General features: G+C 27.1%; 4 protein-coding genes and 1 long non-coding RNA gene across 5 annotated transcripts; 1 reads left to right on the forward strand and 4 right to left on the reverse strand.

Moving 5' to 3' along the window:
• Positions 1-4,142: 4,142 nt before the first annotated feature.
• On the forward strand, positions 4,143-6,349 carry LOC108722877 (chymotrypsin-2). Its single transcript, XM_018448221.1, has 4 exons — positions 4,143-4,200; positions 4,279-4,592; positions 5,074-5,325; positions 6,203-6,349. Exons 1-4 carry the CDS (start codon positions 4,143-4,145, stop codon positions 6,347-6,349), a joined length of 771 nt encoding a protein of 256 aa, XP_018303723.1.
• A 4,809-nt stretch (positions 6,350-11,158) lies between these two features.
• LOC108722878 (chymotrypsin-1-like) lies at positions 11,159-11,509 on the reverse strand. The gene has a single exon (XM_018448222.1). It carries the CDS (start codon positions 11,507-11,509, stop codon positions 11,159-11,161), a length of 351 nt encoding a protein of 116 aa, XP_018303724.1.
• Positions 11,510-12,956: 1,447 nt separating this feature from the next.
• On the reverse strand, positions 12,957-13,684 carry LOC108723034 (uncharacterized). The gene is made up of 3 exons (XM_018448490.1): positions 13,565-13,684; positions 13,277-13,432; positions 12,957-13,010 (listed from the first exon to the last, which is right to left on the reverse strand). The coding sequence occupies exons 1-3, from the start codon at positions 13,682-13,684 to the stop codon at positions 12,957-12,959; spliced, it is 330 nt and encodes a 109-aa protein (XP_018303992.1).
• A 4,691-nt stretch (positions 13,685-18,375) lies between these two features.
• On the reverse strand, positions 18,376-25,651 carry LOC108722880 (transmembrane protease serine 11F-like). Its single transcript, XM_018448223.1, has 8 exons — positions 25,578-25,651; positions 25,055-25,377; positions 24,640-24,894; positions 24,082-24,219; positions 20,579-20,639; positions 19,450-19,766; positions 18,995-19,258; positions 18,376-18,525 (listed from the first exon to the last, which is right to left on the reverse strand). The coding sequence occupies exons 1-8, from the start codon at positions 25,618-25,620 to the stop codon at positions 18,376-18,378; spliced, it is 1,551 nt and encodes a 516-aa protein (XP_018303725.1). The 5' UTR covers positions 25,621-25,651.
• LOC108723035 (uncharacterized) lies at positions 20,633-22,964 on the reverse strand. Its single transcript, XR_001936626.1, has 3 exons — positions 22,920-22,964; positions 22,650-22,851; positions 20,633-20,661 (listed from the first exon to the last, which is right to left on the reverse strand). It is a non-coding gene; the product is annotated as an uncharacterized lncRNA (long non-coding RNA).
• Positions 25,652-26,218: the final 567 nt, after the last annotated feature.

Here is a 26,218-nt window from a genome sequence, read left to right on the forward strand (position 1 = left end):
ATTTGACGCGGGATATCAAGGATCGATCTCGCGGATCTAGTTAAGTTCTCGTCAAATAAGGTGCACATCTTTACGCAATAGAGGAACGACACGCATAGGATAACGACGGCAGCGTTATATCGAAACGTGTACGAAAAGGAGCAGACGGGTAAATTTATAATCGAGACTTTTTAATTGTTTCATATTGAAAGATAGATAAGAATAATAAGCATTATTTCTTTTTTTAATATATACATGACTTATAGCGAATTCGATTGGATACACTCAGTGCGCACTGGTGCATATTAAAGCCGTCGTACACAAAAAAAGATATATTTATAAATAAGTAAAGATATATTTATAAATAAATATAGAAATTGATTAAATCTTGAAATACCCAATACATTTTATTGTACTATTAAATAAAATATGTATTTCATAATTCGAAATATTTGCATTTCATTTTTATACTCAAATTAAATCAGTGTTACAACGGCTTTAATATGCACCAGTGCGCACTAGTGCTTCCAATCGAATTCGCCATTAGTTTTTTAATTTAAAATATATACGTTAATTAATATTTTAAATGTTTGTATCAATATTGAAAAACATATTATGTAGGTATAATATAAATATAATGTAATATAATATAATATTTAAAACGTAATATGTACGTACAAATATAATATTGTACAATTATGTTTGAAACATGTTTTAAATATTTGTATCAAATACTTAAATATTTAAGTGATAATAATAATTCTGAAATAGAAAAACGAAAAAAATCTCGGCAAAAGTATTGATATTAGTTGAATTTATTATTTATTTTGAATGCAATAGATAACAAAATAGAATTATTTGTGGTATTGAGATAATATTAATTCCATCATATTAATTGTTATTTATTACCTTATCACATATCTTTCTTCTTTTTTCCTTTTTTCTCTTTTTTTCAATTTTTTTTGGATCGTGTTCTCTTTCTAATTGATAATTATACCATAAGTATGAAATTCTTTGTCTGTCTTGTTATAACAACGATAAAATAATATTAACATTCCTTTCTACACTGTAGCGATATAACAAATTACATAATGTTGCAGCAATATTGTAAAGAAATGAAAATGTAGAATTTCAGCAAGAATGCAGTAGTATATTACATATGCATAAACATTTGACAAATACAATAAACTTATTACAATGCGATAATTGTGATAAATATGAGTCATACGTTTATAATGTGCGTAGTAGCTATGTGAATTACATATAAATATCTACGCGTCTGCGTATATAATAAAGGTCATATTAGTACAAGAATAGAAACAGGAATTTATTTTGTATTCAATACATTTATTACCGTAAACAACCAAGTGATTTAATCTACATAATATAATTATGTACATTATAATTAATTATTTATTATTATATATTAATTAATATTGATAAATGATATGTATGCATATGTATTTATTTTGTGTTTTGTTTAAAATTACAGTATACTTTCATTATGCAATGTTACATATATACATACATACGCTAATGTGTTTTACAAGTATGTTACACCACATTGTTATTACATCGTGATCTTTTCGAGAGTAAACGTTTTATTGCATTCTTATTGCAATAATATTGTGATATTGCCATTATGATAAAACATTCCTGTAATATAATTTTTGTGTTACATATCTTGTAACCATTCTGTTGTGGATAATTGTATGTTGATAAGTAAAAAAATAAAATACAGAATATTAATTTTTACTATTAATTTACTTAATTAGAGTCGTTATTATAAGAATTACTATAATTATCGTTATAGTTTAATCATTCATAATAATAAATAAAAATTGTTAAGTGAGTCTAAAATTTTAAATATTAAAAATCTAATTTTACGAAAACATTTCTGTATTTTCTAATATTTATCACGTTCTATTGACTTTTTATTAAAGATTGAGTTAAATAAATTTAATAACATTTTATTGCACATTTAACAATTGTCTACTAATTGTTGAAAGTTTGCTCTAAAATATCTAAGATATCTAAAATAATTTATTTTGTATTTTTAGACACAACATTTATTTATATATGACGTCATATATATGAAATTACGCAGATGATTTTTAGTAATTTTAGAGTTTTAATACTATATTTATTATCTTATCACATTTTTTATTCTGATGAAATAAATAATTAAATTTGGACAAAATAAATGACTAATATGCATATGTTTATAAATCTTTCTTCTTACAATGATTCATACAGAATGTAATTACAGATCTTTGATGTATAAGATTACTAGCGTGAGTAAGCATGTTACAGTTACGTATGACGAATCACGCAAGATTTATAGTGAAGATAGGTATAATGAGAATAATCTAGAAATTCGTAATCATTCATTAAAAAAAGATTTAAAACACGCATATATTCTTATTTAATGCTTTACAATAATTACATAATTATAAGTCAATAATGCAAGCCGACACTGGATGGTAACGTGTAAAACGCATAATAATAATTGACAATTACACACTTTCGACCACAATTTAGATTATTTTTAGTGTAATAAATAAGTACTAACTAAATATAAATATCGAACAATGTATTAAATTCAATATAATACAAAAACGAGGTGCTTTTTTTTTTAAATCTGAGATATATCGCGAGTATAAAATCAGAAATAATCATCCATGGATAAAATTTTCAATTGTCTATTGTATTTGGAATTGTAGAATATATAATAATTAAATGTTAATATGGCTCAATTAGAATAAATCAATAAATAAAACAAGGACAACGAGCCAATTATAATACAAGACCCTCAATAAACGTATATATACAATATTCAAACGTTTCGACACCGATCGGGTCATTTTCAATGTAAAATAACAAAACATCTTACATACATTATCAGAAATTCAGTTAAAATATATTGTCCAATGAGAATTTGGTTATATTCATAAAATGCGGTCCATATGTAAAACTATCGAAGAGATCAAATCTCACTTTTCGCAATTCTACCATCTCAAACGTCGCTTGACATCGTTGAGTCAAAATGTTACATACATGCGTATCATGGCTTATTAATTTTTATTAAACATAACATTTATTAAATATAATTTTGTTAATTGTGTGTTCCTACCGTTGTCTACATTACATCATTGAGATAATATGAGATGGTAGAATTGCGAAAAGTGAGATTTGATCTCTTCGATAGTTTTACATATGGACCGCATTTTATGAATATAACCAAATTCTCATTGGACAATATATTTTAACTGAATTTCTGATAATGTATGTAAGATGTTTTGTTATTTTACATTGAAAATGACCCGATCGGTGTCGAAACGTTTGAATATTGTATATATACGTTTATTGAGGATCTTGTATTATAATTGGCTCGTTGCCCTTGTTTTATTTATTGTAGAATATATATTTCGATATTCCGATATTAAAAATTATAATCTGAGATCTTATGAGTTGTGTTAAATAGATCTCACGCACATCTAGTAAAACGCTTTTATATATATATATATTTCGAGAGGAGTTGTTAACTTATTAGTTAAGGACGTTTCGTAGATATCTCAAAATGATAACAAAATTATGAAAAAATTACAAATTATTCTAAATTGCATTTAAAATTAATACAACAAATTGTTTTTGTTGATAATTTATTCATTAAAAATTTAAGTTATTTAAAACTAAAAGAATTATAAGAAATATATACGAGTATTTATATAAATTCACGCAAAGATGTTTTTTTAGCAAATTATTTATTTTATTTGTTTACAGTATTTAGCTCTAAATAATGACGATGGATCTCACCGCTCTAAGTTTGGTAATTATTTTAATATTGGATATCAATTACGGTAAGTGAAGACATGAATCAACAAATTCTTTTTATTTTCATCTACGGAGAAAAAAGAACATATGTTAGTTAGATGCGAATTCAATTTAACGTAAAAGAAGAAACAAAAGGAAAAAAGAAAAAATAGGAAAGAAAATAGAACTAAAGTAAATTATTGATCGATGCTATTTATTTAAGATTATATGAGATATATTAGACATATATTTATTATTTATATAGACATATTTAAAATAACAGATAAATCTTATTAAAAAACACAATTTATAAGTTACTGTAAATTACTGTAAAAAAAAGGTTTTCTTAAATGGTGGATTTTATGAGAGAATTCCTCATCTATGATCTGAGATCTGAAGGATCTTGCAGTTTACTGATTAGAAATGCATGATTTTTTAAAATAAAATGTGTCGTGACAAATATCGTGGATATTATTTTTGAAAAAGGGATCCGGGCATTTCGTATACAACGTTTGGTTGGTGGACAGCCCGCCATCGAATCTGAGTTTCCTTATCAAGTGTCTGTACGATACTACAACTCGCATATCTGCAGTGGTGCGCTTATTAGTGATAGGCATGTCTTGAGTGCAGCGCATTGTATATGTGGCTTGATAGATGAACCCTCAGAAGAACTCGGTGTACACACTGGGAGCATTAATTTAAAAGAGGGCGAAAAACATGCTGTCAAAGATGTCAAATGTCATCCTGATTATGTATATGGCTCTGAGAAGTCTTGGACAGCCGATCTAGTTGTAATCACGGTGAGGCATGCTTCCCTTTTGTCTTTTAGTAATTGAAGTAGGAGATAAACTTTGATAAATTCATAATTTTTGATAAATTGAAATCAAAAATAATTTTTTTTTATTAATTTAATTTTTAAAAATTACAACTATAAAGATACAGATATTTTCTTATAAAAAGCTTTAATGTTATTGCGCACGAAGAGCAAATTTAATTTGATGAAGAATATGCAACTGTCTAATAAATTTAAGATTATTAATAGATGGTATAAATTGGCTGAAATTATTAATAGCTAATAAATTAATGATTTTTGTCAGAACCAAATTATCGCTGTAAAGTATTCATGATGCATTAAAATTAAAGATAATACTTTTCATTTTTATATAATATTATATTGAATAAAATGTATTTAGTGTAAAATATAGCTTGTTGTTTTTTGAAAAATTTTCTTTAGTAAAATTAGAAATTTTGTACATATTTATGATATATTTATATTTTCAGCTTGCTAAAGAAATTCGCATATCACCCTCTCAATCGCCAATTGCTTTAGCAACGCACGATGTACCCATTGGACAACAAGCCATTATTAGTGGATGGGGTCGTGTTCATCCATTTAGTTGGTTATCTCGGGATTTACAAAAACTTTCGGTGCCAATTATCGACAATAACGTATGTCAGGCCTATTACCAAAATATTACTATTCTCAGCTCCCAAATTTGTACATTTGAAAGGAAAGGTATCGGCGCTTGTAAGGTAAAGTATATTACAAATACTTTTTACAAAAATATATTACTGTTGTTACACATTGAAACATACACGAAACTCAATTCTATATAAGATCCAAATTATAACTAATTATTATTTAAAATTATTTATCTTATATATAATTTATATAATTTATGTATGATAAAGATAAAATATATAAATATATTATATAATATATCTCGATGAAATTAAGGTATCTATTATCGAAAAACATGATTTGAAAAAGTTAAGTCGTTTTTGAGAAATCTTGCACAGATGGACGGATACACAGATGCACGACTGGACGATCGAATCAACGCAGTCGGAAATTATAAAGTACAATAGTTTGCTGTACTAAATTAATATTTTGTGTGTGTAGAAATTATTAATAATTTCTAAATATGTGTGTATTTAAAATTTTTTTGGGGAATATTTAAAGTTTTTTATTTTTAATTTTATCGTAGGAGATCGAGGATTCAAATACAATAATAGCGAAAAAAGTAATATATTCTTATCACTTAGAAATATTGCAAGAAGATAATATTTATGACACACCTTATTAAATAAAACATCGCAATTTTTAGATTAAATTTGTTTTAAAAGAAAAGAGTGATTTTATATAATTTTTTGGTGTTAATTTATTCCTATCAAATTCAACACACACACACACACACACACACACACACACACACACACACACACACACATATACAATTAAATTAAATTTTTAAGTAAAACATGAGTTTTTTCATTATATACATATGCTATAAATTTAATTATTTAAAGTGTATGTACATTGTGTAAATGTATGGTATATATATAGTATAAAGAATAAATAAAATTATATTTTATTAAAATGCCAATTGAAAGAGAATATTGTTCGCAGGGCGATAGTGGCAATCCTTTGGTACATAATGGTATATTAATAGGTATATTTTCATGGACAAAACCTTGTGCACTTGGTTTTCCTGATGTTTTTACCAGAGTAAGCCACTTTATGGATTTTATCAAACAAGTAATGCAGGATAATTAGAAGTAATCAATAATCTCGATGGAACTAATAATATAATTTATAAACTTTTATACACACATGTACATAATTTTATATATATAATAATTTATAAACTAACTCGGTCTCTCTCTCCAGTCTATTTTTAAGATCTGTGATAATCATGTTACTCAGTTCAACTAAACAACTTCCGTACAGATATCTGCGCTGTTTTATAGCTGTTGTCCCACGTACATTTGCCGCGAGATACCATGTTTCTTGATAATAACATGTAATAGATTGAATAAATATTTTTTTTTTTAACGTTTTTCGTTGTATGTTTCTTTTATATTAATAAAAATATCTCTTCGTATCGTAAATTATTGGAATCATTTTTTGTATAATGTATTGTTTTAAAATTAAGTATTTAAGAGACGCAAAACTGAACGAGATTACAAAAATAATTATAACTGGATAAAATTTATTTCACAAATAATTTGTTTGTGATAGTTGAGAAAAATTTAGAATATTTTATTTTATCTTAATAAAAAAAAAACAGAATATTTTATTTTATCTCAATTTTACGAATTAAAGTGATGTAGGCGGACTTGCGCTCAACATCAATTTTCGATTTAGATGATGAGACTCGTACTTCATCAATTTTTAGACGCTACAACTTTATCAGCAGTGTCGATAATGTGATACGTAGTTCGCATCATTGTATAAAATTGATGTTGACATAAAGATTTTTTTTTTTAATTTATTTCTAGTCAGGGGATATATATTAATAGTATGATGTATGTATATACGTATTACATGTGCGAATGTGTGTATTCATATATTTAACTGACAATATTTAATCAAGTTTCTAATTAACTTTCAATTAATAGTTTATTTTTGTAATTTTGTGTTTGGTTAAAAGAAATAATAAAATGAGCAATCTTGGGAAAAAACGACTCTTATCTTTCGTTACGCTTTTATTTGTAATTGCACGTTACGTTAAAAGAAAAGAAAATGAGAGAAAAGAAGCTGAGCTAATTAATGAATTAATTAATTTACTCAGCAGCTGCTATTCTTAATTTTTCATTTCATCTTTTTGTTGTATAGTTAAATGAATTTCAATAAAATGAAGAACGATAAGAATACTAGATATCTTTCACCTTAAAGTGATTATGATAATAAAAATATACTTTCCAACAACTATAGATTACTGATAAGTCGATGTAAAATCCGTTATAGATATATGATCTAAGCACTTTAATTAGGTTATTGACCGCTTGGCGGCTATCATTTTAAACTATACATTAACAGTATATTAGAAGTCAATAATTATAAAGTATATAAAAAGTTATATAAATTATGTATTGAGGTTTCTATTTATATATATAAATTCTTTCTTAAGAATTAAATTATAAATTATTTATTTTACATTATTATTGCACCGATTTTCGAAACATGAAATTAAGGATATGAGTGCGTCGTTTCTCGAGAGTGTTTATGTTCATTATATTTTCGTTATAAGGGCATGCCACAGATTGTTATTTCGGATCCCTCCTTTCGGGTCAGAAAGGGGATCTGATAGTCTGATACCGATCAGGGAAACCGCTATTTGGCGTTTGCATCTTCGGAAGATCTTGTATTATTATGCGATTGAACTTGAACACCATTGAGTTTAATTGATGATTGCTCAAGTCTTAATCACAATTATATAAGCTTGATCTTAATTGTTTCTTTCTGTAGCTCTCTTTAAAACAAATGATTGTGAAGTAATAATTAAAAATTTATTTGTAACGTTTGACGCCCGTATCTGGGGGTTGACAATATGACATATCTATAAATAAATGTAAATATACTTACATATCAGAAGCAACCATAACATTCCATTACTTAATAGATATTAATTAGAATTGAAACGAAAGAAAGAATATGTGGCTCCAGTTTAGTGGTATGAAGCAAATGTGCTCACTGAATCGGTAACGTTGACTATCTTTTTGCAAGAGATTATAAAAATAGGATTATAAATAATTTTATTTTTCTAATATTGGTCATAATAACTTGACAAAATTTTAAATGCGAAAAATTTTATTTTAATTTAGTCATATTAATTTACATTTTTTAGAATTAGATTTCCGTTCTGATCAGATTTTGATTAGATCTTTAGATTTTACATAAAATGCAAGTACGGTTACACTTAGCTTTCTATCTAATAAATATAATCCACATAACACGGTTTTCCAACGAATGTTGCAAGAATGTCACATCAAAAGAACATGATTAATTTTATGACACTTTTTTATTTATATTAGGACAGAACATACGCATTGCTAATATTATTAATAAATCGCTAATTAATGTTTATTTCTACAAATAAGGCCGCTTTAATAAAAGTCTTCCTTATATGAATACTTTTTACATTTATAGTAATTATCAGATCCTCTAGTTGCTGACTAAAACAATTAATAAGCTAGATAATAAAATCATAAGTAAATATAAATGTTGCTCACATTAGTGAATAGTGAACAACATTAATGATTATAAATCTAATAATAACATTATAGAGGACCGGTATAAATTTATCAATTATGTGACGCACGTAAATTGATTAACTGTTACAAACCCAATTACAATAAAGTAGGTTCAGAAATGTAGTATTTTCCCCTTATCTTTATATGCCATCCCTCCTTTTTGTCCTATCAACGATGAGGCATGCGTACTTTGCATGCGGGGGTGTGTCATTATCCACCACCATGGGAACCCTTCGACCTCTGACTATTCATGCGCGAGGTATTTACATCAGTATCTCATGGTAACGCGTCGGTGATACTTGCTTTGTGGCTTTGCGTTGTCGCGCTCGGGTGTAAGCGAAACAGTTATTCATTTTTTTATATCGTTCATCAATTATCTTTGTAGTTAGAATCACGTGAATGCCATCTCTGCGGATTAAAAGACATCTTTTAACATTAATCAACATTATTACATAATTAAATAATTTTGTAACATAAAGCTTATAATCTTATGGATTAATGATGTTAAGAATGCCGTTCTGTTCGTGAGATGAAATATTCAGACGAAAATAATATCACAGTTCTAATGAGGGTAAGTGAATATGATTATATATATCTCTGAACGAGCGAAATGAAGGTTGACTCGTGAATTTTGATGCCCAGTGTCGAAACATCAGTGGAATTAATATAGGAATAATACTTAATGATTATTGTCATATATGCCTGTAATATGTATACAGGGTGTTTCCAAATTAAATCGCAAAACTTCGGGAGCGTGTAGAGGAGTAAAAAACTAAGAAAAAAAGTTCTATAGACATATGCTCGTTTTTGCTCCGTTTCAGAGAAATCGAAAAAAAATGTTTACATTTCTTGCCATATCTAGCACCGACATATTTGATTACATTTTCCACTTTCTGTTATGAATTTGTCAGTCGCTCTTTGAAAGCCTTTAATAGTAGATGAATTTTGTCTTTTGCAATATGCCGCGTACGTATTCTAATAGTGAATATGCTGATATGGTTTTTGTATACGGTTTCTGCAACGGTAATGCTTTAAAGGCCTGGCTGCTACAAGAGCCGTGTTTGACAGATGCAATGCTTGTATTGCTGCAAGAGGTGCACATTTCGAACAAAATCTTCATTAAAAAGTTTATAAATAAAATAATTAAAATAATAAATTAAATATATTTTTTTCTTTTTTCGTGATTTCCTGCGAAACAAAGCAAAAAGGAGCATATGTCTATAGGACTTTTTTTCTTAGTTTTTTACTCCTCTACACGCTCCCGAAGTTTTGCCATTTAATTTGGAAACACCCTGTATATGGTACTAGTGCAAGAAGTAAATACGTCCTGTCCTATACTGTAAGTCACGGTCGCCAATCTGGTGTAAACAAGTGACTAGATTTAATAATTTGAACCGAAGCTTTTTACCTTTCTATCTTTTTATTACAATTTTGGCTGCGATTAAACGCAATTGTCTTTCAATTATCGGATACAGTAGGATTTGATTTCAATTATTAATTGATATTCTGTTTGATAAGTTTAATTTTAGCTATTACCAGTGAATACATTTTCTATTTGTGCTATTATCTTTTTAACAATTTAGCTTGAATAATTTATCAAATCTTCATTTAATTCTGTAGAAATATATTATTTTTACGATTTTAAAAAATATTGAAAAAAATTCTTTACGTAAAAATATTTAAATATTATCATTAACAAATACATATATGCTTGTGATTTCTCTTGATATTATGTAAAAATTTCTAAATTAAATTTCATTATTATCTATTAATCAAAATAATATAATTGACATTAAATAATTAATTAATAAGAATAAATAATTTGCCATTAAATTAATAATTTATTATTTTATCAAAACGAACATGTAAAAGGAAACATGGAAGAGGTACTATTCCGTTACTTTTTCCGTTATTTTTTATGATAACAATTTGATAATGACGTTGCAATTTTCTATGACTATAACGATAGCTAACTGAACGTTGAGATTGCGCTAAGATTGGAAAAGTTATTTTAAAAAGAGTAATTTGCATCATTACGCGTTTACTTACTAAAAAAAGTAATTTGTAACGTGTTACTTGTTACAAATAACGATTAAAAAGTAACGAGTTACAAATACCAAGTTAATTTTTTCAGTAATAAGTGACTTTTCCAATTCGTCACAAGTAACGATCGAGTTTCCAACCCTGATATTACCATTACAGGCAAAAATTTTGTCATTGACAAATCGTTATTATAATAGAGTAACGATAAGGTATAATAAGTAACGGCGTTACAAATAACTAGTTACTTCCATTTCCTGGTTAAATATACATATAGTTTATTTCAAGATCATACCTTTATCAAACCTATATCGTGAGGGCTTCTAGTATCAAAGGGATCATAATTTTCATGGCACCAAACTTGTTCTATTTTATAATCCTGTCCGTCTGTATTGAGATAAGTTGTGCCAGTGACGACGGTCAAAGATTGCCTTAGGCTTTTATGAACTAGGAACGCTACGCAATGCCCGGCAGTTAGGATGTAACGCGAATCAATTATGTTACCGCCGCAAAAGTGTTTATTGTCGTTTCTTAAGGAGACACAATGCGGATATTGCTGTATGCTGGTGGGTATTCCATTTACTAATTTCTCTGATTCATCACCATAAATTCCTGTGAACGAAAAGTTTCCAAACGTCATACAATTTGTTAATAATATGTTCTAATATATTTGAATAAATGACACAATCAGGGATAGGAATTGTTTGTCGTTACTTTTTACAATAATGATTTGGCAATAACGTTGCAATTTTTTATGATGGTAACGATAAATAGCTAAAAGCTAAAATTGGGGAAGTCACTTTTGAAAAGTAACTTATCACTATTACGCGTTATTTATTGAAAAAAGTAACTCATTTATAGCACGTCGATTCGTTATTTTTATTCGTTATTTTAATTTGTTACAAGTAATGAGTTATTTTTTTTACAATAAACAACGTATGATCGTGACAAGATACTTTTGAAAAATAATTTTTTCCTAATTTTTGCTTTCAGTTAGTTACTGTTTCCACCATAAAAAATTGCAATGTCATTATCAAATCGTTATAAAAAGTAACGATAAAAGTAATGGTAAAAGCAACGGCTTTATTTATTTCCCATCTCTAGATCAATGCTGATTAATTCAATATAAAATTACGAAAATCATATTTATCAAAATGTTATTACATCATTATTAATATGAATTATTTACACGTTTATGACATTACTTATGTAATGTCTAAAGAATTCTTGCTAATTTTATATTTTAAAGTTTATTCCATCTTATATTTCTTGTGACATAAGAAAAGATGTGATAGAATTTGTTTTTAATTTTGTACAAAATTTATAAAATTAACGGGATAAAATCAATAAATGTAATAACAATAATAAAATTATATGTATAATCAAAATAATAGAACAAATAAATATATAATAGCAACATAATGATTGACGAGATTAAACATTTTATACGATACACAATTAAGTAATTTATATGCATTATTTTTATATATGTAATATAAAAAATAAAATATAATGTGTAACGCTTTTATAAAGTAAACGAATTAATAAAAAACACATTTTAATTATTATAAAATTGTTAAAAGAAAAAACGTTATCAAGTTTCTGATATTTAACATACCTACGATCATCAATTATGCAACCAGAATACATCTATACAACATACAATTCTTTCCAAGGAATGTCCTATAAAAAACGCCCAAAGGATATGCTCCCAGGAAAAATGTTTAAGTCAAGATAATGTAATAACATTAGGCGATTTTTGGCGTGCTTCTGGTATAGCAACCAAAAGCAATCGCGATTTGAGGCTAAAGCTCTTCGTTTTCAGGGATCAGAAGACAAAGATAGCCCCAACCGCGGTTGTTTTTGGTTGCTATATCAGAAGCACGCCAAAAATTGCCTATAGTTATTGTAATACATAATGTGCTTGACAAGTATATAAATAAGCATGCATTCTTATAAAATAAACGAAGTAAACTTTATTATTATATTTAAATTCAAATTGTGATTACATATAAACACATTAATTGTTACTTCCCGGTATGAGTTTTAAAATTAGATTTTTATCTGACTTTTGCAGATTTTTATTTTTATTCTCGATGTGCCAGCAAAACCGATATATAACCACCCGATGTCTTTAACAACTAAAAATATAATTATTTATAAAAAATATATGTTACTTGATGTGTAAAAATAACTTAATTAATGACAAGATGATAAGAATAAAACCTTACAGATATCTTACATTTTGTACATATTATACATATATGTATAAATCACATAACAAATAAAATAAAAAAATGTTATATACACAAAAGTGGTTTTTATTTTATTTTTTAAGTGATCTATATTAAGAATCGGTAAAGGTAAGAGTAAAGGTGATATGAATAATTTCTATTAGCTAGCTTACGTTACAAAATGTAGACATCGTCATAGGGAACAGTTTTCCTGCAGTAAGGTACAACGATTTGTTGGCTCGAATCATTATCATCATTAAGTTCTTTGCTTTCTTTGGCTCCAAGTTATACCACTTGTACTTGCATGCAGCTTCATAAACTCCTTCGCACTTGATATACATAGCCATACGCAATAAATATGTTGTTACACAGATCGTGTGTTAAATCGGGCAAGTATTTTAATTAGTGTATTGTATAATTTATATTCTGTTTGTAATAAGTCAATCAAGAAGATAACGTACTTGTGCAACTAAAATTTCTCCTACAACGCAATAGAGACATGTGTGTCCAAACGTATTAATAAATACCGTCATAATAAAAGTTAAACGTGGTACTGACAGATCACGACCTTGAGTCGCCATCTAAACAAACGAAAGGATTAAATATTTATAGAATTAAGTATTTATTTATAATTTTTGAATGTTTAAGAATAGTAATTGATGTTAAATAAATAAGATGAAACATTTAATATAATGTTAATTACATTAATTATAATTTATAATATGTTTTTGTTATTTATATTACATTATTATATCAACAGATTTTGTACGTATATGATTATTCTTTATTTATACAACTTTAATTATTTATCGTAAAACGCATTAATACAATATTTAAAAATTTAGAAACATGAAAAGAATTTTTTACATAATTTCTCGGAATGCTTGGGACAGTCAAACAAGCATGCGTGTTTATTTATGCCTATTTATATAGAGTATATGTTTATTAAATTTTTAGAAAATATTGTAATAAAGATGACATTTATAAAACATCATATTATTGACAGGCAAAAGTAATTAAGGAAAGTTACTTACAGTACCCAATAAAAAACCGTAAAGTGCAAATAATATGCCAAAGTAAAACAACGTAGCAAGTAGCATTATTGTAAATATTTCGTCAATGATATTAATAAATCTGAAAATTATTAAAAAGAGAAAGTTATTGAAAAAGTCATATTTATAAATTAATTTTTTTATTATTTGTTTCTATCATAATATTCAAAGAATCTTTTCATTTTATGTTATACTTTAGAATAATTTAAATAAATATGCTAGTGGAAAATGTGCTTTATTTTTTATATCTGTTAAAAAATTATCTGTTAAAAATCAATAATATGCGTAACCTGATGAGACGTATATGATCCTGTATGCTATGTGATAAAGCATTTTCGAAATTTTGGAACTTATCCAGGTGGATGATACGTATTTTGAGATTTTCTAACTGACCACATACGTGAAAAATTAAAAAACTTAAAAAACTATCTACACCAGTGTACATAATAGCGATTACCGACAAGCCGAGACTCTGCATGATATAAGTTATTTCGTAAAATGGGCTTTTATCTCGATCGTATATATAATATGTTTGTAGCGGCATTAATTTTCCTGGATCCGTTTTATTTGTCAAGTATCTCATGGAAATACCGAAAACAGGAAGAACTACACACAAATTAAAAGATACCAACATTATGAAGTATCCGAATATCGTAAATATACGTGCTATCCGCGCTCGTTTTATCATAACATCTCTCTCTTTTATCATTTTCGATTTCAACCAATCGTCTTTAATCATGTTTAAAAGGGGTAGAACATCTGTAATCAACGAAGATAATAGAGTTACATATATTTTAATTAAGCTTAGAACAGAATGTTACTGTTTTGAATTAAGATAGCAAGATTGAAAAAAACCGTTTTTTACTAATATATATAATTTACAGAAATATGTATATAAAGGAGAACGGAGCTAGTTGTTACAATCTTATACTAGAATTTTTTTTTAACTCATGCATACATTTAAATTTTGAATTAATGAATACTTATACATTGATTGAAATATATTTTTAACTAGTGTAATTAAAGTTAACTAATCTAAGTAGATAATAATCTACTTAGACAATTTTTTCTAATTTATATCAATGTTTTTAAATATTGAAAATTGAAATTTTTCGTTAGTAGGTAAATTGTAAAGAACAAAAGATTACAACAAAAAATCAAACACAAAATACTTTATATTGAATACTTTATATTACGAATTATTTTTAGTTTATTTTAGGATACAAAATTAAAATATAAAAAATATGTTAATTCAGATTTTTTTTGAATTAATTATTAAATATATAGCAATCAACTATAAGAAAGAAAGAGTTTAAATTATTAGTTTATCAATTTTAAGTACGAGGTAAATTATTACATTATTATATAATAAGTGTTATTACATAATAAGTGTTATTATATTATTATAATATATTGCTTCGATCAAAGTGTAATAACTAGCCCTAACTCATCATTTTTTATTCGAGAAAATATAGATAAAAAACCAATATATATATATATATACATTTCGAGTCAAATAAAATGTGTTATTGTAACTAAATGTATATAAAATAATAAAATAAATATAAAAAAGAATGATAACATACCTTTAGCTTACGTATCCAATAAACAAACAATTCACACAATGAAATATTTACCTCCAAGTAATATAATCATATAAAAATAGCGTCTTCTACAGTTCAATTATGGCTGCCACTAATTGTTAGTGAAATGTCATAAGTATTATAAAATTTATAAAAAAGTGTTGTCTTCTTTGGCTAAAAGGACTAAAAGGACTAATTGTAACAACTAGCTTCTGTCTCATCTACGTATTACCTTTCTTTCTCAGCCACATAGTGGATAATTTTATTATTGCTACCGACATCGGTAAAGTATATTGCAGATTATCTATCATAGACATTATATCACCCCAAACTTTGAACAAAGAATGTATACTTGGAATGTAGCAGCCACAGATTGTAATATTTAACATAAGGATTGTACAAATGTTTGATATTAATTTTTTCTGTTTAGTTTCGTTATTTTTTGGCCAAACGCCCAATAGTGCCAAGCTAATCCGATTTAATCCGATAGCCCATTCATAATCTATTTTATAGAGAGATAAATGTGAGTAAAAATTTTAATAAAATCAAATTTCTTTGTTGCCCATGAATATTATGTAATTGTTATGTATTTTCTTTTCCCTTTTTCATATATATTCTCTCTTTTTTTCCTTATTTTTTCTCTCTTTTTTTAAAATATACATCACTATCTTTTTATTTTTTTTTTTGTAAAAAAGAAAAATATCTATTTATTCTTGTTGCATACATTTGCAGTTGTAAATATTAAACCTCCCATAAAATGTATTACTAGCTAGATTAAAAAAATGTCAAAGAGCAAATTACGTATAAAAAAGTGACATATATCTATTGTATGCGTGTATGTGTACGTGTATATTTATATAAATGTGTAATAGAAGGATGTAAAAGTAAGAAAATAATTGAGTGACACAAACTTTTCTAATGTTTACAATCTTTATCTGCGTCAATAATGATTCTAGAAAGATATAAATATAGGTTTTTTTTTTAACTAGATGTAATTATATCCCATATTTTAGCTAGTATTTTTATAACAGTTGTTTGTTTTGTAGAAAATAATTTGAAATATTTGTTCGTGAATATTATGCGCTTGATGAACATTGCTATCTTTCTACTTAACGTATCTATCGAAATTAATCAAAGAAAAAAATGCACACCTACATACGCTGAATCCTTTGAAACATTCATACTGGTGTCTGTGAAGAGACTAAGCGTCTCTTTTTCTCGTTTTATTGTCAGTTGGAGCGGTAGATCGTTACGTATGACGAGACTTCCTAAGTTCAATGCCACTCTACAAGTGTATATACTGCATATTAATAATGCAACATCTGTAACGAGAATATTATGGTGAATAATGTTTATAGCCGTTTGATTCACTCTACAGATGAAAAATTGTTTAGTGGCATGATAGCGAATAAAAAAGTGTATTGCTGCAGGGTCGCATGTGTTTTTAACAATGTTCAGTGTATGACTGGGCATGTGTTATGGAAGTGTTTGAAGTGAATTCCGATTGAAATTTTTCATTTTTCCCCAGAAAACACAATAGAAATCTAAGGAATATTATATATGTAATTGACAATTCCGATCGAAATTTATTCCGAACATTTCCATTCTGAATAATTTCATAATACGTACCTCGAACAAATTAAAAAAATTTACACATACACATATGTACAATGTAATTAATACATGTGCACATTTTTGTAGTAAGTAATGAAACAATGTATTTATCAAAAAATATAATTAAATTATGGAAATTCAATTACAAAAAAAAAATAAATTTAAGGAACATATATTTTGATATATGTTCAATTATTTTATCTTCTTAAAATTTATTTGTTCTTTATACGGAATCAACTAAGAGAATATGAATCTTCTTTCGTTTATTTATTATGTGTTGGAAATTTTTAAAGCCGATCCTGTTATGCCGCAATTATCGATTGATCACTTCACTGAAACTATTATTATCTATATAAGAAACTTGAAAGTTTTTTAAGCTAAAGTTTGCAATTTCTAAACTTTAGCTTAAAACAGTCTCCATTTCCTTTTGTTTTATTAAAGTCAGTCAATTTAAAAATAAAACTTGAAATACCAAATGGTTGGACTGTATAGTACGACTATAGCCATACGTGTTATATATCATACGGGTAGAATGTTAGTCCGTATTTATTACTAGAAGTGATCGTAATGATCCCTGACTATACAGTATACCGTACTGCAATTTTTTCAAATATATTTCTGCGTTTTTTTCTTGAAAGGTAAAATAAAATCCTTTTCAAGCTTAACAACAATATTATTAAGGACAAATTTGATAATTATGTACCGCAAATTAGTTTATTTATTACAAATTGAATAATAAATATAATAATATAATTAATAAATATCAGAAATATTATCTTAGCTATAATATATATAATGTTCCTAGAATTTTTAATAATTTTTTTAGTTAGTTATAATTAAGTTAGTTAACTAAGTTTTTGGTTTTAGGAAGGATGTAATATTCTTATCGTACTTTTCTTATGTATTTGGCATATCTTTTCTTTTTTTTAAACAGGTTTATTAGTGATGTACATTTGCCTTATATGATCGATCTTTATTAAGTATTAAGAATATATAATACAAAGGAATGCAATATAAAAAATATTATAGCAATAGTTTTATTTTGATCCAATTAACATAGCGACAAACATTAGTAAATATATCAGGATAACCCCTGGCGCATGGTATTCCACCAGACACTAAACCAACAATTTTTCTATCACGCTTTCTAATTACTCCGCTACCGCTGTCACCCTGCAATAAAAAAAATGGAAATTATTATTGTACTCTCTTTGTCCCTTATAAGATTGAGATTAATAATATTTTATTCGTTACCCACTGAACTCAAAATTAATATCATTTAAAACGGTAAAATTTCAAAAATATAACATTTATACCATTTGCATTGCTATAATCAATGAAAGTAATAAAGAGAGAAATGCGGTATATAAGAATTCTACTTTAACACTCAATGTTGCACTTGCAAATATGAATTAATTATAATATAAAATATTATCTTGGAACGAAAGATAGGAGTGTAATATTGTCATAGAAGTGATGTTAAATGCACCGTCATGACTGAGCAAAAGTAACTACAAAATGTAGTGTGCATATTTATATATAGACGGAAGATACTAGATATATAAAAAGATGTGTGATAATACAATCAAATGATTTATGCAATATTTGAGCATTTTATCAGATATAATGTAATATTACGTACGTTGCACATTCCAATTCCGTTCTTAATGTAGGTACAAAAATTATTCTTGTCAATATGTATAATAAGACTGGATTTGTCATAACGAGCTTGACATGTAGCCGGAAGCATGACTTTCATGTCCAATTTTTGCAAATCGTTATGTAGGGGTTTTTGGAAGCCCTTTCGACCCCAAGTAGCGATCATAACTTTCTCATTAATTGCAATATCACTTGTTGGGAGCATAATTCGCTGTTGTGTTGGGCCAAATTGAATGGTCTTAAGCAACTAAAACATATTTTATATTAATGAGCCAAACTGTAGCAGTGATTAAAGTACATTTCATCATTTAGTCTGTACATCATTTTTTATAATTAATATAGCAGAAAGTATACTGAATGTGTGTACCATATATGTCACAAGCTAATATAACACGTATGAATATTGTAATATGTATATAATTTATTCTAAAATTGTACCTTTATTAAACCGATGTCATTTACACCCAAAATGAGAGGATCATAACGTTCGTGGAAATACACCTTTTTCACTTTATGAGTCACTCCACCTTTATCAAGGTAAGTTGTGCCAGTAACAACAATCGTAGAATTCAATAAAATCTTGTCACGATATAAATCATACACGCAATGAGCGGCAGTTAGGATATGTCGTTTACTGATTATATTTCCGCCGCATATGTATTCTCCAAGCACTTTTATGGAGGCACAATGCGGATTTTTCTGTATAGAGGTAGATTTTCCATTTACTAGTCTAGCCGTTTCATTGCCATAACTACCTGCAAACATATAGTAAAAGTAACTTTTAAATGTTATACAATGTGTTAATAATTTTTTAAAAAGTTATCTTAAGATACGACATAATATTAATTTATGAACATAAAATTGCAGGAATTTTATGATATATCAAAACATTATTACTTTATCAATTTAAATTATTTCCATTATTTTTTCATGAAAATTTCTTTCTATAACTTTATGTTTTAAGATTGATTCTATTTCATATATTTTGTGACATAAGAAAAGATAAAATTTATCTCTGTTTTTATACACAATTTAAAAGCTAATAGGATAAAATTAATAAATACAATAAGAATAATAAAATAATATAATAAAAATAATAAAATTATATATATAATTAATACTATAAAAATAGTGTAGTTGATGAAATTATCTACTCGTGCAAGTAGTTTGAAGTGATTTTTATAATCTACTAGGCAAGAAATAAGGCTCACTGGCAGTAATTCTTTTTACTAAAAATTTATATTTATTTATTATTTATTCTTAATTTTTTAAAAAATGTTGAGAAAATCGATATATCTAATGAATAAAACTATTAGTAACATATAATGTTATATAAATTAATAATAGTGGTTTTTAATCAAGGTATTATAAAAATATTGTGTCGTTTATACTAAAAAGATCTAGAAGACTTTCTGAATGAAGCATGTACAGCATGAAATTATGCAATTTGTATGCATAGTTTTTATATATGTATACAATATAAAAATCAGAATATAATGTGATACATTTATAAAATAAATGAATTGATAGAAAACATAATTTATCTAGTTCTTAATATTTAACTTACCTACGACCGCTAATGCGATTAATTGTAAGATACATGCTAGCTGTCTCATTGCGTTGATTTGCTTTCACACTGCGCTTAGCAAACTATGATAAGAACAGTAATAAGTGTTGTTGCAATTTTTATCATCATAATCAAAATAAGAAAGAAAGAGAGAGGGGGGAAGGAATAATATTAATAGATCATTTAATTTTTATCACGTTATAACGAGATTTAAGATATAGAAACGTAAAAATATAGAATACCATATTATATCTATAGGTAAAATAAAATATCCTGTCGCGAATAGTTTCACATCTTCACTTTATAATAAAAAGCACAACTTTGTATGAAAAATCATCTATTTAATATAGAAAAATTAATATTAATATAGCCAGCAATAAGTTGAGTTCACAAAAAACTAAATAAGCAAGAAAATTTGTAAAGCATAATCCGACATAAAAAGAAAATTATAATGTACGATATTTATTGATTGTCAGTAACGAAATTCAGTCTGTTTCAATCAGATTGTGATATTATATATGAATCACTTTCTTTGTGCATGCACGGTGAACATATTAAAACTTTTAAGCTCCAGACACAATACGAGGGAATAGTAATAGCGATAGAAATAACACAATTTCAATCTATCAAAAATTAGATACCGGAATATATAGTATTTGGGTTGAAATCATATTATTTTTATCGCTATTGCTATTTCCTCGGCTATTGTGTCTGGGCTTTATAGGTGTTTTTTATTTGATGACATAAATCAGCACAAGCATTATTCTATCTTTATCGGTATTCAGTGAGTAACAAAGATAGAATGACACTTTGTGTAGACTTATACTAGTATATGTCACCAAATGAAAAGCATCCAATGAACTGTAAATCTTACTAATAAAATGTCAATACATGTTAGAAATGTTTAAGACGAAATAACATATTTATGAACAAAATAAGTTATTCTGCAGTTTCAATAATTTCCGCTGGCTGGAAAAATAACTTCCTTATTATTCATATACATTTTCTTTTGAAAAAAGTTTTTGATACTATTATCTTAATGAGGACGTTTTAAGGGCATTCATATTACAGTTGAAATAAGAGTAAACTGACTGCAATTATATTATCACAACTGATATAATGCGCTCTATTACATATTACAAGGCCATCGATGAAACAATAGTATCAGAAAATTATTGATAATTACTATACATATATATAATATATAAACGTATAAGATCTTTTAAAATAAAAGACTGAATTGTGAGCAAAATTGTCACTATTATTTGTAAAAAATTATCATGGAAGGAAATCAATCATTCGATGTTTTGATTAATGTTACATTATCCAATATGCTCTACTCGCTATTTGTGGATAATTACACGGTGAATTTAACAGATCGCATTCTAGAATTGAAAAGAGACAATGAATAAGTTGAACCTTGATTAAGAGTTAACCGTGAGTTATGGAACTGGGCGTAAATTGTATAGGCTGTCCGTCTGATCCGATTATAGTTTATTGCTTAATTCATTCATTCTGTTATTATCAGTAAAGCAAAATACAGAATGTTGTGTCGTGACATAATATTTCGTAGGTAAATATAATTGCTTTTTACATCTAGAGATGGTTATTAATTTTCGCGATCCATATTATTATAGCTCTGTATTTACATCTTACAACACTATATTTAGTTTATCTTTATTACAAATGTAAAAATGTTGATATCCATCATGTTGATATCCATAGAGAGCCGATATAGTCAATTTTAACATTTTAGCTGTGTACGATTGTGTCGACTTGTGTTGTAGAATTGGAAAGCATTGGATAGTACACTGTGTTACGCAGTGTCACTTGCTGGAAAGCACACTTAGTTATAAGTATTATCTAATTACTTTCCAACCCTGGATTGTCTGTTATAATAATATATAATTGCGATTATTTTACTCTTCAATACAAATATAATGTTTAATATGACTCTCGAAATTCAAACAATAAATAAATACTCACAAGAGTGAGTGAGAGTAAAAGAGCTGTGCGATAATTCATGAGTTATAATTTTTAGCAATATAAATTATATTTAATTCTTTCTTACATCCTTTACATGACGATTGGATGTTTGGACTCAATTCAAGCTATCAGTGATATCTAAAAAATCCAATAATTCATAATAATATGAACTCTGTGTCCGCAAAAGATACAATCCCGGTATGTGTGTGTGTGCAGCGGGTAGAGCCTCCATTAAACTCCATGTTTGAAGAGTGAAACCGTTAAGTAGTTCTTAGATTAAGTGAATTCTAAAGCGTGAGAAAGTTCATAGAGATTTCTAATATGAAACAGAAAAAAAATTAAATAATTCACTCACCTATTGCAACTATGATTGAATACAGAACCACAAAATATGTAAAAATAAAATATTATGATTATAAAATATAAACTGTTACAATAACTTGACTAAGTCTGACAAAGTTTAAACGAGAAATGCGGTTACAAAGAACGAATGGAGTTAAGTAACTCGTCAAGTGATAAAAAAACGTAAATAATATAAATAATTATTGATAATTATTGAGCATTAACGGTACGGTCAATTTCTTATCATACTTTGAAACATTACTTAAAATATTGACGTAACCATGATGTAAGAACTCAATGTCAGATAATAAATTCATACTATTTATTTGAATTTTAATGTTTAACATTTCGGAAATTAATCTTCTATCTAAATATCTTCCGCTATCTAAATTTTTGATTTTTCCCAATCAAATTTATGACTATCTTGCAACCTATGATCATTCTATGATGATAGAAAGAGCTTTATGTTCTCTTCATTTATATCAGGTTTTTACATATTCCCTTTTTCTCTCGATACATGTAATAAAATGACGGTACAATAATTGGAATCTAAAGGAATATTATGCCGTCAGTAGATTGGAACGTTGAAATTCATGCGATGATGCTGTACAGTCAGCAGACCGCAAAAAGTGTTAAAATAATTTAATTAATATTATATAATTATTTAAATAATTAGATAAATTAATAATTCGTTATACCGTCAAAATGAACATGTAAAAAGAATTCAAATAATTTTTCAGCTTTTCTTATACGTGCACATATCTTTGTAGCACAAATCTTCCAGAGACGTTAAGATGTCCAGAGTTAATATCTTTATGTTCTATGGATGTTCTCAGGATAAGAATATTCCTCGGATAAAGTGTGCTGTATGGGTAACAATGAAAATTCAGTTAGAGTTCTACAAATAATGTATTAATAATTATTATAATGTATTAATAATGTATTATAATATACAGGATGTTAGTTAAGTATGTTACCATACTCAACAGAGCGATTTTTTTATTTATGGATTCATGTTTATATGGACTTTTTTATTTGAAATAAACCAAAGAATCGCTCTATTGAGTATGGCAACATACTTAGTTAACACCCTGTATAAGGAATATAAAGATTTGCTCAATTATTTTTATTAAGTTTTAAAAACATACGATACAAAAATGATATCATTCCGTCATTTTTTCTTTGATCCAAGAAAGATAGGGATAAATGTTTGTATATACGTCTGGATAACCCTTGGCGCACAGTCTTCCACCAGATACCAAACCAATAATTGTTCCGTCGCTGTCTTGAATCAATCCGCTACCGCTATCACCCTGCAATGGAAAAATAGAAATTATTATTGCATTATCCCTTATGTGGCTGAGATTATTAATATTTTACGCATTATACTGAATCTAAAATTGGCATTATTTAAGAATTCCAATAATTTCGCGTTATCATTGCTATAAACAATTAAGTAAAGAGAGACGTGCGATATAAAAGAAATTCTATTATACTTTGGAATCAATTCTATTGTACGTACAAACATGAATTAATTATGATGTAAAATATAACCTTGGAGAATATAGGGGTTGTAATATTGTAATGCGAATGTAATATAGCGTTATTTATTAAGCAAAAGTAATTACAAAATGTAGTGTATTTAGGTGAAAAACGTTAAATATAAAAAGATATGCAAGAGTAAAATTAAATGTGTTCGGACATTTTATTAGATATAATATTATATTATATACCTTACACAATCCGATTCCTTTCTTGATAAGGATACAGAATTCATTCTTATAAATTTTCATAATGAAACTGTGATAAACCTGGCATGTGTCTGGAAGCATGACATTCGCGGTTAATTTTTGTAAATTGTTATGTACGGGTTTATTAAAACCCGTAGAACCCCAGGCAGCAATCATAACACCATCACTTTTTGTCACATTCTTTGTTGGGAGTTTAACTGGTTTTTGTGTTGGGCCAAACTCAATCGGTGACATCAGCTAAAAATACTATATACTATGAACTAAAATGAGAATGATTAAAATACGTTTTATCATTTGACATCCGTGTATTATTACTATATCAGAAAGTATACTGTACGTCCATGTTATACATGTCACAAACTGATACTTATAATATATTTACTCTAAAGTGTTGTACCTTTATTAAACCCATGTCATGAGGGCCTCTACCCAATGCGCGAGGATTATAATTATCGTGGTACCACAATTTTTCCACTTTATAAACCTGTCCACCTTTATCGAGGTAAGTCGTGCCAGTAACAACGGTCACAGATTTCCTTAGAGAGTCGTCAGAAAATAGAGGGGCCACGCAATGCCCGGCAGTTAGGATATATTGTGAATCGATTATACTACCGCCGCAAAAATGACTATTATTGATTCTTAGGGAGACACAATGAGGATTTTTCTCTATAGTAGTGGGTATTCCATTTACTAATTTGTCTGGTTCATCTCCATAAACACCTGCGAATGTATTGTAAAAGTAGTTTTCAAACGTTTTAGAATGTGTTAACGATATATGATATTTCTACAAAGTAAATGAATTAAATGATGAAAATAAAATAAATATAAATACAAAGTAAGTTAATAAAAAATGCAATTTAATTATGAAATTTGTTAAATAGTCACAGAAATTGTTATCAAGTTCTTGATGCTTAATTTACCTACGATCGCCAATGCGATTAGGAAACATGCTAGCTGTCCCATTACGTAGATCTGTTTTTACACCGTGCCTGGCAAACTTTGGGAAGTACAGTAATGAGTACGGTGCAATTTATATACGTATCGAAGTGTGTACACAGCTGTACACATTTTGATACATAATAAATATGAATATTATAACGAGATTATTGCGAAGATCACAGTAATGCGATGTTGAATTAAGAACGATAGTAAGATTATATCTTTAGGACCTTAGCAGAGTGATTGACTTATAATCTTAAGACAGTCTTATGACCTAAATCTTTTGTCTTTAGTAATTCACGCTTCATATAGGTATATGTATTTAAAACATCTTTAAGATTTGAGTCATAAGACAGTTATTGTGCGTTACTAAAGGCAAAAGATTTAGACTATAAGACATTGTTTTAAGATTATAAGCCAGCCATTCTGCTAAAGCACTAAATCAATTTATGAGCAATAGTGTGTTATGTTTAATATTTGTAACAGCAAAGAAAATATTGTAAAGTTTCATGAAAATAATCTACATTATTATAAATCTAATAGACAGTTTATAATAACAATAATAAAAGATTATTAATAAATTACAGAAATATTATCTTAGTTATAATATCTTTAGAATTTT

Source organism: Mycetomoellerius zeteki, unplaced genomic scaffold (genome assembly GCF_001594055.1).
Source record: "Mycetomoellerius zeteki isolate Tzet28-1 unplaced genomic scaffold, Tzet1.0 scaffold221, whole genome shotgun sequence".
In the NCBI taxonomy this organism is placed as follows: domain Eukaryota; kingdom Metazoa; phylum Arthropoda; class Insecta; order Hymenoptera; family Formicidae; genus Mycetomoellerius; species Mycetomoellerius zeteki.

Excerpts from the sequence above, each read along its gene's own strand:
- LOC108722877 (XM_018448221.1), top strand. The coding sequence starts at position 4,143 with ATGGTGGATTTTATGAGAGAATTCCTCATCTATGATCTGAGATCTGAA. Across the intron at positions 4,593-5,073 it reads CCGATCTAGTTGTAATCACG|CTTGCTAAAGAAATTCGCAT; the intron begins GTGAGGCATGCT and ends TTATATTTTCAG. Across the intron at positions 5,326-6,202 it reads AAGGTATCGGCGCTTGTAAG|GGCGATAGTGGCAATCCTTT; the intron begins GTAAAGTATATT and ends TATTGTTCGCAG.
- LOC108722878 (XM_018448222.1), bottom strand. The coding sequence starts at position 11,509 with ATGACGTTTGGAAACTTTTCGTTCACAGGAATTTATGGTGATGAATCA.
- LOC108723034 (XM_018448490.1), bottom strand. The coding sequence starts at position 13,684 with ATGGCGACTCAAGGTCGTGATCTGTCAGTACCACGTTTAACTTTTATT. Across the intron at positions 13,433-13,564 it reads GAGAAATTTTAGTTGCACAA|TGCGAAGGAGTTTATGAAGC; the intron begins GTACGTTATCTT and ends ATGTATATCAAG. Across the intron at positions 13,011-13,276 it reads CGATGTCTACATTTTGTAAC|TTGTTAAAGACATCGGGTGG; the intron begins GTAAGCTAGCTA and ends TTATATTTTTAG.
- LOC108722880 (XM_018448223.1), bottom strand. The coding sequence starts at position 25,620 with ATGGGACAGCTAGCATGTTTCCTAATCGCATTGGCGATCGTAG. Across the intron at positions 19,767-20,578 it reads AATCGCATTAGCGGTCGTAG|GTAGTTATGGCAATGAAACG; the intron begins GTAAGTTAAATA and ends ATATGTTTGCAG. Across the intron at positions 19,259-19,449 it reads ATGACATCGGTTTAATAAAG|TTGCTTAAGACCATTCAATT; the intron begins GTACAATTTTAG and ends AATATGTTTTAG.